The sequence below is a fragment of the Pleurodeles waltl genome, chromosome 1_2, assembly GCF_031143425.1.
Source record: "Pleurodeles waltl isolate 20211129_DDA chromosome 1_2, aPleWal1.hap1.20221129, whole genome shotgun sequence".
Lineage (NCBI taxonomy): Eukaryota > Metazoa > Chordata > Amphibia > Caudata > Salamandridae > Pleurodeles > Pleurodeles waltl.
In genome coordinates, this window is record NC_090437.1 from 1,333,591,098 (window position 1) to 1,333,603,571 (window position 12,474).

At 45.2% G+C, this 12,474-nt stretch overlaps 1 protein-coding gene across 1 annotated transcript in view; it reads left to right on the forward strand.

The window, feature by feature from the left end:
* Positions 1-12,474, forward strand: part of LOC138257174 (long-chain-fatty-acid--CoA ligase ACSBG2-like) — a 128,222-nt gene that overhangs the window by 94,619 nt on the left and 21,129 nt on the right. The window contains exons 10-11 of the mRNA XM_069205890.1: positions 2,103-2,242; positions 8,273-8,519. Of these exons, the coding sequence (XP_069061991.1) occupies positions 2,103-2,242; positions 8,273-8,519 (387 nt within the window). The remainder of the gene's footprint in view (positions 1-2,102; positions 2,243-8,272; positions 8,520-12,474) is intronic.

Sequence of the window (12,474 nt, forward strand, 5' to 3'; positions counted from 1 at the left end):
GTATTACACCACACACAGCTAAGGTCATCACCTTTCATTGCCTTCAGAAACATATTTGCCAAATTGCAAAGCAAACTGCACTAAACAAAGCACAGTATAGTCATCTGTACATATTAACATCATTGTCAGTGTTCCTGCACCTGGTCATGGTTACCTCTTGTGTAGCAATGTGCGAATCGGCCAGAGTACTATGCAAGACTATCGCTCCATTAAATGTTTGGGATCAGTCTGACGAACACACCTCATGCACCTAATTAAGAAACACTGGACAGAAATGTCACCTGGACGTGTCCGCGACTGAATGAAACACAACATAGTTTGCTGGAGCTATGGTGTCAAACGCTATTAGTGGCAATTGGGTCAGCCCGGTTACTCGTCACATAGAAGGCTGATGTACAAGTGCTGAGTGCCAGCTGTATACAAAAGCTTTGTTCATCTAAGATCATATAAAATTAGCACAATGTTGAACCAAACTACTACCCATGACCATACAGTAAACAGTGGTAAAAACATTTATATTTCCACATGATGCAAATTTGCTGTACTGCTTTGCACAAGGATGAAAACACAGTGTAGTGCTATTTCTAGAAGGAATGACCTACTTGTGGTGTGATCTCCTGTGCTGTGCTGGTGCTTGTGCGAAGCCTAGTCTTGCACCGTGGTCCAAGACTGTGCAGTCTAGACCATGGGATTGGTACTGGAGGCACACTCTTCCAGTGTGAATACTAATGTGCAGACAAACTCAGTGCATTCTTACGCGTTGGAGGAACAAATCTTGAACTCATATCTATGAGGCCACGCTAGGCCACTTTGTGCAGCTTTGAAAGGCCTCATAGACATAGAGTAAGGCAAGGCAGCACAAATCACTGCATTGCCTTACTCTGTGCTCGGAAGGCGTTCCATAGGTGGTGAGTGTTTGCACGAAACACCCATTGATTTTGACGCCTCCCCAGATTTACAACAGCCTGTAAATCTGGGGATGCACCAAAACCTTACGCCTCCCCGTGAAGATGCAACAAGGACACATATGTTTGTTTCTCCTCATTATTTCCCCTTTCCACATGTGCTGCATTCTGCATCACACAAAGAAAGAGGAAAAACTCTCCCAGGATTGTTGTTGTGCCTACAACACAGTCACCCTTGCATCATGGTGCAAGGGTGTCTGCACTACTGCTAGGCTGCCGAAAGGGCGCTAGCGCAGTGGGAAAGGACAGGAATGCACCATATGCCATACATATAGCACATTCCTGTCCTTTCCCTTTAACGCAGGGCAGCGCTGGAAGGTGACTTGTTACATTGCCCTGCACCAAAAGCCCATATATGTTGGCCTGGATGTGCGCTGTGCACTCCACCACACATGCCTCAAAGTAGGCATGGGCTTATGATGCAAAGCCCGGCATGACTATCCTAGTAGATTGGGCTTGGCGTCAAAATCTACCGCTGTTTGCACTGATCAGTCACAGTAATTCCCCCTTCAGGCAGAGCAGGGTAAAGTGACCTATGTATTGTGACACCTTTTACTCTGGATAGTAAATAGTAGGTGCTGCATTGACTGCTTTGCATTGTGTTAGCGCCTGTACAAAGCCTTGATAAATCTAGGCTGCAGGGTCCATAAATATCACAACCATGCTTTGGATTTGACCATGGTAGTCTGAGTTTTCTACACAGTCATGGATTCAATAATTGAGGTTTGTAGGATGCCAACAGCTCTCATAGATATCTAACAATTACAGGCTTGAGTTATTGTGTTTGACCTAACCAGTGCGTTGAAATAGGTATATTTTCAGATGTTTATAGCTGAAGGTGGCACTGAGTAATGAATACTAGCCGCACTACAGTTAGTTTATGACATTTCTAATCTTTGCTTGCGAATACTGAAACTAAATATGTCTGTATCTCAGTAGAAATAAAATGTTTGTGATTTTAGTTTATTCTAAAGAGAAAGCGAGAGCTGGAAATTATGCAGACCTTTATGGACAATGTATATATTCTGCAAATGTTAGGGTAAAAAAGTAAGAAAGCCCATGATTGATTTCTTTGAGTCTTCCATACATCTTGGGAGGATCACATATACCAGTGACACATGTCTCTGTTAACTGCAGAAATTGTCATCACATCAGGAGGTGAGAATGTTCCTCCGGTGCCTATCGAGAATGCCCTGAAGGAGGAGGTGCCCATCGTCAGTAATGCTGTGTTGATCGGCGACAAGAGGAGGTTCTTATCCATGCTGATCACTCTGAAGGTGAGAAAGAGAAGTCTGCCATGCTGTTACTCTGTAGGTCACAGCAGAGAACTCACCCAAACTGATCAGTGTGAAGGTAAGCAGGGACAGTGTGTCCATGCAGAGTCCTCTGCAGGCGACAGGGGAGATATCACCCATGCTGGACACTGGACAATGAGCGACCCTTGACCCTAGGGTAGGTCGCTCCCCCGCCGCTGCCCCCTTGCGGGCCCGCCCCTCCTGCTCCCATTCGTTGTTCCCCCTCCCGCCTCCCAGCTGACCCCTCCTCCCCCCCTTCCCTCTTATGGCGGCCGCTGCGCGGCAGAGACAGCGACCCTTGACCCTAGGGTAGGTCGCTCCCCCGCCGCTGAAGCTCCACCTGCCCAGGCCCCTGCCACCTGTGTGTAGATCTTAGACTCCACTCCTGCGCTTGCTACTAAGTTGCCTTCTTTCTCTCTTGTTGCCTTTTTCTCTTTTCTGCCTTTACCGCTCTTTTGCCTTTCTCGCTCTTTTACCTTTACCGCTCTTTTGCCTTTCTCGCTCCTTTGCCTTTAGCGCTCTTTTGCCTTTCTCGCTCCTTTGCCTTCATCGCCCTTTTGCCTTTCTCGCTCTTTTACCTTTACCGCTCTTTTGCCTTTCTCGCTCTTTTGCCTTTAGCACTCTTTTGCCTTTTTCTCTCCCGCCTTCCCGCTCCCCCGCATCCCGCTTTCCCGCCGCTGCCCCCTTGCGGGCCCTCCCCTCCTGCTCCCATTCGTTGTCCCCCTCCCGCCTCCCAGCTGACCCCTCCTCCCCCCTCTTCCCTCTTATGGCGGCCGCTGGCACGTCAAAGGCACGCCAAAGGCAAGCCCGTCTGCGTCCGTCCGCGCCTGGACCGCGCCCAGCGCCAGAACCCCTGGCCCCCACCGCACCCAAAACCCCCATCTTAGATATGACACCGCCTCCCTCAACGCACTCAACCCCGGACAAACAGCCAACTGCTACCAAGCCAGCCCCAAACACACTCATGGACCCTTTGCCTGTCAAGCCTGCAAGTACACCTTCCACCGAGCCTGCAGTCCTTCCACCGGCCCACGCGCCAACAACCACCTCAAGTGCATCCTCCTCAACACACGCTCCGTCCACAAGCACGCCATCGAATTATGGGACCTCCTGGACACCACAGCACCTGACGTCGCCTTCATCACAGAAACCTGGATGAACGCCTCCTCGGCTCCTGACATTGCCATAGCCATCCCCGACAGCTACAAGATCACTCGGAAAGACCACGCCAACCAAATCGGGGGAGGTATCGCCATCATCTACAAGAACTCCATCAACATCACAACCTCCACCGAAGACACCCCCCGCGCCGCCGAACACACGCACTTCCAGATCCACACCGACCCCAGGACCACCCTCAGAGGTACTCTTGTGTACAGCCCCCCTGGCCCACGCACCCTATTCAGCGAATCCATCACCCCGCACGCCCTAGCCTCACCAGACTACATCCTCCTCTGGGACCTGAACTTCCACCTGGAGAAGAACAACAACACCAACACCGCCACCCTGCTTGACAACCTCGCCAACCTCGGACTCAAGCAACTGGTGAACACCCCCACCCACACCGCTGGCCACACGCTCAACCACATATACTTCAGCCACTCCTCTGAGCTACACTGGACCGACCACCGATGTGTCCACTTCACCTTCAAACGTGAGACCCACCACCTTCGCACACAACAAATCCCCCGCAGACCCTGGAACAAAATCTCCACAGAGCAGCTACTCTCAACTCTAAACCATAACCAACCAACCATCACCACAGACGCCAACAACGCAGCCCTCAGCCTCACACAGTGGATCACCAACTGTGCCGACAACCTCACCCCTCTCAGAAGCCACCCAAGAGAGACCAACATCAGGAAACCCCTGTGGTTCACAGACGCCCTCAAAGAATCCAAGAAATCCTGCCGTACCCTCGAAAAAACCTGGCGCAAAGAACAAACCGCAGAAAACATGTCAGCCCTCAAGATCGCCACCCGTGAACACCACCAGCTGATCCGCTCCACCAAAAGGGCATCTTTCAAAGAGAGACTTGACAACAACACCCCCAACAGCAAAGAACTCTTCAACATCATCAAAGAGCTCTCCAACCCCAACGCCAGCTCCAACACCATCACGCCCTCACAAGAACTCTGCAACTCCCTCGCTACTTTCTTCCATCGAAAGATCACTGACCTACACGACAGCTTCGGACCCCAAACCCCGCCGCCCACGACTGAACCTACAGCCCCAGCCACTACTCTCAACGCCTGGACCCCCATCAGCTCCGAAGAGACCAGAACCACCATGAACACCATCCACTCCGGCTCCCCCTCGGACCCGTGCCCCCATCACATTTTCAACAAAGCCGACACCATCATCGCCCCCTATCTCCAGAGCATCATCAACAGCTCGTTCGCATCTGCCACCTTCCCCGAGAACTGGAAACACGCGGAAGTCAACGCTCTCCTGAAAAAACCCACGGCTGACCCCAACGACATGAAGAACTTCCGCCCCATCTCTCTTCTCCCCTTCCCGGCCAAGGTCATCGAGAAGGCCGTCAACAAGCAATTGACCACCTTTTTTGAAGATAACAACCTGCTCGACCCCTCCCAATCAGTAGCGCGCTCTATAAATGCTTTGATTGATTGATTGATTGACACTGTCAATGCTCATTCGTGCTGATGACTGTGCATGTATGAAGGAAGAGCTTGTCCGTGAAGAACACTCAGTGCAACAGGGGAGATCTCACCCATGCTAATCATTCTGAAGGCGAGAAGGGAGATCTCACCTGTGCTAATCACTCTGAAGGTGGGAGGGGAGCACTCATTCATTCTGATCACTCTAAAGGTTTAAGAGGAGAACTTGTTCATGATGTATAGTATGAAGGCAAAAGGAGAGATCTCACCGAGGCTAATCATTCTGGAGGTGAGATCCTGCCAATACTGATCACTCTAAATGTAAGAGGGGAGTATTCATTCCTATCACTCTAAAGGTAAGAGGGGAGAACTAATTCATGATGCAGACTATGATGCTGACTATGAAGCTAAGAGAGGAGCGCTCATCTATGCCGATCACTCTAAATGAAAGAGGGAAATATTTGGCCATGATGAACACCCTGTAAGAGGAGGGATAGCCCCATGATAATCATTCTGAAGGTAAGATGGGAACGCTTGTCCATAATGAACACTCTGAAAGAGGAGGGATCTCCCCCATGACAATCATTCTGAAGGTGAGATGGGAATGCTTGTCCACGATAAACACTCTATAAGAGGAGGGATCTCCCCACGATAATCATTCTGAAGGTAAGATGTAAATGCTTGTCCATGATGAACGCTCTGAATGTAGGTAGGTAGAGACCATCCATGACAGTTACTCTGGAGGTATGTGGGGCAAGCTCCAGTATGCTGATTGATTACTTTATATGACTGTATGGAGAGCTCATCACAGCTGAACACTCTGAAGGTAAAGCTCATTGATGCCAATAATTGTGACAGGAAGTGGAGAAATTTGTCCATACCAACCCTCAGAAGTAAGAGAGGTAAAAGGGGAGAGGTTGAAATTGATGATCATTTTAAATGAAAAGTGAGAGTTCACGCACACTGATCACTTTGAAAGTAACACTAAGGTGTCCAGGCCAATTACTGTTTTCATGCCGATCATTCTGAAGATCATTAATTCAGACCCCACTACTGGTAAGAGTTGTGGGCTTGTTCACCCTATTACTGTGAATATTAACAGGAACCCTTGCCCATAGAGGTGACTCTGGAGATTAGAGAGGGGAACATGTTGAAAGTATTCAATGTGCACTTGTGTGTCTATAGACTGTACATTCTGGAGATCAGAATGGAGAGTTCATCAGCGTTGATAACTTTGAAATTAAGTAAGAAGATAAAATGGGTAGACTGTAAAGAATAGCTTTAGAAAAGACTGGATTTAAGGGATGTTTCTATGAAGATATGTGTAGTATAATCAACAGATTGTAAAGAACGGTCACTTACGTGACAAGGTGGCAAACTATGGAAAAGGTGTGTTTATGTGAGGAGTTATATTGTAAATGACCAGAATGTAAAATAAGGGTTGTTTACTTGATGAGGAGTTCAATCGCCAGACTATAGAAAATGTGTATTTCTGTGATAAAGTGTATAGTACAATTGACAGACTTTAGAAGCAGTGTATTTACGTGTAGCAGCGTATAATACTATCACCAGACTTTAGAAGAGGTGTATTCATGTAAAGTGGTGTATAGTACAATTGCCAGGCTCTAGAATTGGTGTATTTATGTGAAGAGGTATACCACTGCCAGACTTTAGAAGCAGTGTACTTATGTGAAGAGGTGTACAATTGCCAGACTTTAGAAGCAGTGTATTTATGTGAAGAGGTGTACAATTGCCAGACTTTAGAAGCAGTGTATTTATGTGAAGAGGTGTACAATTGCCAGACTTTAGAAGCAGTGTATTTATGTGAAGAGGTGCATAGTACAATTGCCAGACTTTAGAAACAGTGTATTTATGTGAAGAGGTGCATAGTACAATTGCCAGACTTTAGAAACAGTGTATTTATGTGAAGAGGTGCATAGTACAATTGCCAGGCTCTAGAATTGGTGTATTTATGTGAAGAGGTTTACCACTGCCTGACTTTAGAAGCAGTGTACTTATGTGCAGAGGTGTATAGTACAATTGCCAGACTTTAGAAACAGTGTATTTATGTAAGGCAGTGTATGGTACAATCATGAGACTTTAGAAGAGGTGTATTTATGTGAAGAGGTGCAAAGTACATTCTCCAGACTTTAGAAACTGTATATTCATGTGAAGAGGTGTACAGTACAATCAGCAGACTTTAGAAACAGTGCACTTATGTGAAGCAGTGTATAATACAATTGCCAGACTTTAGAAGAGGTGTATGTATGTGAAAGAGGTGCATTGTACAATCACTAGACTTTAGAAATAGCATATTTATGTGAAGAGGTGTATAGTACAAATCTCAGACTTTAGAAAAGGTACGTTGTGATGAGTTATATAGTACAATTTCTAGACTTTAGAAACAGCATATTTATGTGAAGAGATGTATAGTCTAATTGCCAGACTTTAGAAACAGTGTATTCATGTGAAGTAGTATATAATACAATTGCCAGACTTTAGAAGAGACTTTAGAAATGGTGAACTTACACGAAGCAGTACATTGTACAATTGCCAGACTTTAGAAGAGGTGTATTTATGTGAAGAGATGTGTGGTATGATTGCCAGACTTTAGAAAATATGTATTTATGTAATGAGGTGTATAGTACAATTGTCAGACTTTACAAAGGTGCATTTATGTGATGTGGTGTACAGTACAATTGTCAGACTTTAAAAAGGTGCATTTATGTGAAGCAGTGTATAATACAATTGACAGACTTTAGAAGAGGCGTATTTATGTGAAGAGGTGTATAGTACAATTGCCAAACTTTATGAACGGTGTATTTATGTGAAGCAGTGTAAAGTACAATCACCAGAATTTAGAAGAGGTGTATTTATGTGAAGAGGTGTATAGTACAATTGGCAGACTTTAAAAACTGTGTATAAATGTGAAGAGGTGTATGGTACAATTACCAGACTTTAGAAAATATGTATTTAGGTGATGAGGTGTATAGTACTAGTGTCAGACTTTAAAAAGGTTTATTTATGTGATGTGGTGTATAGTACAATTGCCAGACTTTAAAAAGGTGCATTTATGTGAGGAGGTGCACAGTACAATCGCCAGATTACAGAGAACGGCTGTTTATTAATTAAGTTGTTCTTAAGCAGTTACCAGGTCTCAGGATCTGCACTGTGAACATTCATAAATCATCACTGATTCGTTTTCCCAGGGCATGTTTTCAACTTAGGGTGATGGTTGAAGAGACTCCACTTATGATACATTTGTGAAACTAGTAATTTCTAGTCAAAGATATTTTGAATCAGTCCTCTTCCCCATTTAAAAAATGTGACACCTTGAAAAATACATCTTTACCACAGCTCATTTTCCTGGTTCTGTTTGATTTGCTCTCAGTGTACCATGCATCCGAATACACTGCAGCCAGGAGACGATTTGACCCCTGATGCCATCCAGTTCTGCCAGCAGCTGGGCAGCAGTGCCACACGGGTATCAGAGGTGGTGAGATACAAAGACCCGGCAATCTACAAGGCCATCCAGGAAGGCTTGGACCGGGTAAACAAGACGGCTGTTTCCAATGCCCAAAGAGTACAGAAATGGACCATACTGGAAAAGGATTTCTCTATTGATGGAGGAGAGCTAGGTGAGTATTCATGAGGAACGGAGTGGTCATTTGTAGGTCACCCTACTGATGGAGGAGGGCCTGATGGTGTAGTGATCGGCTATAATTACACCCTAAAAGGGAGAGAGCTAGATAAGTACCTAGACAACAGTGGAATATGGTGGAGCAGATAACTGTGGGAAGTGCCTTGGAGGAGAGGGCTCACTGAGTACCCAGAGAACTTAAAAGCAATATTTATGAAGGCAGAGTGGTGAGCAATATATTTCTTCATTGATCTTGGACCTAACCACCCAACACACCTATGGGGGTATGGATGATGGTGCAGCGAGTATCTGTAGGGTTTTAAATTGTTAGTGGAGAGCCAATCAAGGACTGGCAGTAGCTGAGGGAAATGTCCATGACCCTGATGCTACAGAGATCTAAACACCCCATTCTTGGAAACACCTGATGTCTACTTGCTCCTCTCAAGGAAATTCTTCATGCTGCTACCTGGCTGATTACAGAGGTGATAAAACACTCAAATGACCCCCAATTGAAGTAAGAATCTCTTTCAAGATAGTCTGAATCACTTACAAAGCACTACATAGAGAAATTTCAAACTGTCTTAGACACAAATTGAAAATCTTGGGCAGTGAAAGTTCTCCATGGAGCTGAAACAGCTTGATGTTAGAAACTGTACCTTCAAGAATGAAATGTGCACTAAAACAATCCTTCTCTGGGACTTTACCCAAATTATTGAATTCTATTCCACCAAGTGTCATCGTCATATGAAACATTCAAGAAAGAATTAAATAACTTGTTGTTCCAATATCTCTTCTTTACAGAGGGCCCTATTCTGCTGACAACCAACTATCTAAGTGGCACAGAGATAACCACAATACTGTAAATATAGGGGTATATATGCATTTTTATGCAAAGCAGCACAGCAACCACATTTGCTTCGTTGACTTGTGTTGCGTGGGACCGAGAGAGCATTGCGGCGCCATATCAACTAAGATATGGCACTTCTCCTTCCTTCCCAAGAGCAAGTGCAAGCATAGGTTTTGTACTAGAAGAACTCTATGCTTAAGCCAACTTTAAAACTTTCCCCCTTGTTGTGTGTACTGTGCGCCTGCCTCAGGGAGGCGTATCTGTTTGGCAAAAAACATGTCTGCATTTTAGTAGAGAAGGCCTTATGTCAAACATAGTGGGTGACAGCATGGAAAGGCCCACGCACCACCCATTGAACAATCTCTTGATGCAAAGTAACAAAAATAACGCAAATCTTCATTTGCATTAATTTTAAATAACTTGAAAAATAAATATTTTATCACGATTTTGGGTTGGCTTGTGTCATTTTTTATGACTTTGCACCAGAACAAAGACTTAATAAATCTGCCACAGAGAGTATTTCTAAAATTACTTATACTAATATTCTAGAAAACAATATTTCAAAATTACTAAACTGCGAGGAATTTCATTGGTTATAGTAGAAATAGGAATGTCTTTGCTGTTGCAGCAGAATTTTAACAACTCATAGAAGTTTTCTGTAGTCAATCTTAAAACATCTGCAAATGTAAGCACCACATGACCAGCTTTCCAGATGTAGTCATGAAACATCCGTAGAAGACAGAGAAAACTGTAACTATTAAAGTACACAACTCCTCATCAAGAGCACAGTTCCCTAGAAAGATGTGGATTACAAGTTGTAGACTAGCCCTGGACCTTCAGTCCTAGAGTGATGATATACGGATAGCACAAGTCACAAAGGAGTTCTATGACTGTAAGGAAATCTTTCTTTGTGCATAATCACCCCCATGGTTTTGGAAAGATGCTGCTGGGTTCTCACTCCGAGAGTGCACTGAGGGTGTTAACCTGAGGCCAGTGCCAGTGTTCTAATCCTTTACAAAATGTATGTTGAATTGGCAACACCCAATTGGCATGAGCTAACTTATGTCCCTAGTGTATGGTACCAGGGCATAAAAGTTATAGTGTCCCCCGAGGACAGCAGCACTGACTGTGCCACCCTGAGTGTGACAAAGTACGCAATGGCTTTCAGCCTGCCACTTTAGCCTGGAAGGGCTGTTTTAAACTGCTAGTTTGACTTTGCCATTTAAACCAATGGCAAAGGCCCCACTGCCCTTAACAATTATATAAGTGTCATCTAAGGAAGGGCTAATAAGCTCAAAGGCAGGGAACTGTGTGTTATTAAGTGGAACCTGTACTTTTATATGTCCTAACAGTAAAACTTCCAAATTGTTGTTTTTACTTTGGAAAAGCTAATAGCCCCATTGGCTAATAAAGAGCTACAGGCTGGGAGCCCAGCCCTGTTAACTTCAGAATGGGGCTAATAAAATGGGTGCTTCAAGGTATCAAACTAATCGTGGCATTAAACCTATCTTGACAGCCACCTGGCAGACCTATGCACTCCTGGAGAGTATTCTGAACGACTCTCAGGCTCAGGAACAATAGAGGCCTGCCACGGAAGGAGGTGTTACATCCCCTTTGCAGAAAGCCACACAGGATGTTGTCCCTAAATGCAAACTTTAAAGGGGAAGCCACCTTTGGTGGTAAAATAGCAATCAGGGCTTCCCCTTTATTCAGGCAGATGAGCTGGTGGTGGGGACAGAGACTGGAAACCAGTTGCCAAACCGTTTTTTCCATGGGCGTGTAGCCCGCAGGTAGCCACATTTCTAGGGTGGCTTGCCAAGCTCCTAACAGCTAGGGAAGACATCCTGAGAGTGCGCAGAGGAGTGCACTCTGGGGCAGCTAGATGCTATAAATAGCCAGAAGTCACCACAGGGCGGTAGGGATCCTGGTAGCCCATTGGCTAGTGACTGCATCATCCCCCAGGGCACTTTCTGGGCTTAAGTATGGCACCCTTAGCACCCTGAACCTTAGATCACATCTAGACTGAAGAAAGGACCGAAGAAGGACTGCCCTGCTGACCCCTGGACCTGGCAAGCGAGGCTGCACCAACCGTTGGACTGCACCTGCTGCTCATTGGGGTAGTAAAGAGAGGACTGTGCCTTTATTGCCTGACTCTTGGAAAAGCCTCTCTAGAGCCTCAGACAGAAAAGGTGAACTCCAAGAGTCAGTCAGCTGACCCCTTGTTCCAGCACCAGGGCCAAAAAAGGTGAAGTAGCCCGTTCTGGGTAGTCAGTAGTCACTTGCAAAGAAACACCACTTTCTGCCAACGTGCAGCCAACACGACCACTTCTCTGCACTCAAAAGTTGCATCTGTGTCTGCTGGACTCAAGAGAGTAAACAGAGTGCAGATTGGTCGCCAAAGATGGTCAAAGAAAACCACAGGACCGACTGTGACTGGGGATCACAGATTGGTAGTAGCTGGACTGCTACTTGCTCAAAAAGGACTTCGAAGGACACCAACTCTTGTGGTCAAAATCGTCCCATCTTACCTGTAGACCAAGGAATAACCACAAGAGGACCCTGGTCAACCACACAGCACCCAGAGCATCTTTCAGCATCTTAGCAACCTGCATCTCCACCATTAGGACCACTCCATTGAAGTCTATGGCCATCCTTGCTTAATGTGTGGAACTGGACTAAAGACTGATGTGGTGAGCAGGTAACTGTCTACAACCTACTCTATGGTCCCTTTGTCCTTCTACCTGTCAGAACTGGTCACCCAAACCAGTTGTCAAACACAACTCTTCCAAACTTTTCAACAGTTTTCAAACTTTGCAGTCGTCAATACTTGTTTGCATTTTGGACTAAAAAGCTTTATGTGCTACTTAAATCTCTAAATCTCTGGAATCCTTTGATGGATTTTTATCTTTTGGTGACTAAAAATTCATAAAAATAGAATACATTTTTATAAAGTTATTTTGTGTTGTGTGACTTTCTTATTCTGTTGTTTAGTGAGTTTACATGCTTTACACTAGTTCTTTTGTTTAAGCCTAGCCGCTCGAAGCCACAGCTACCAAAGGTTGAGTTATAGGTCTTACAAATGAGTCTGACTGGACCGAAGACAGTT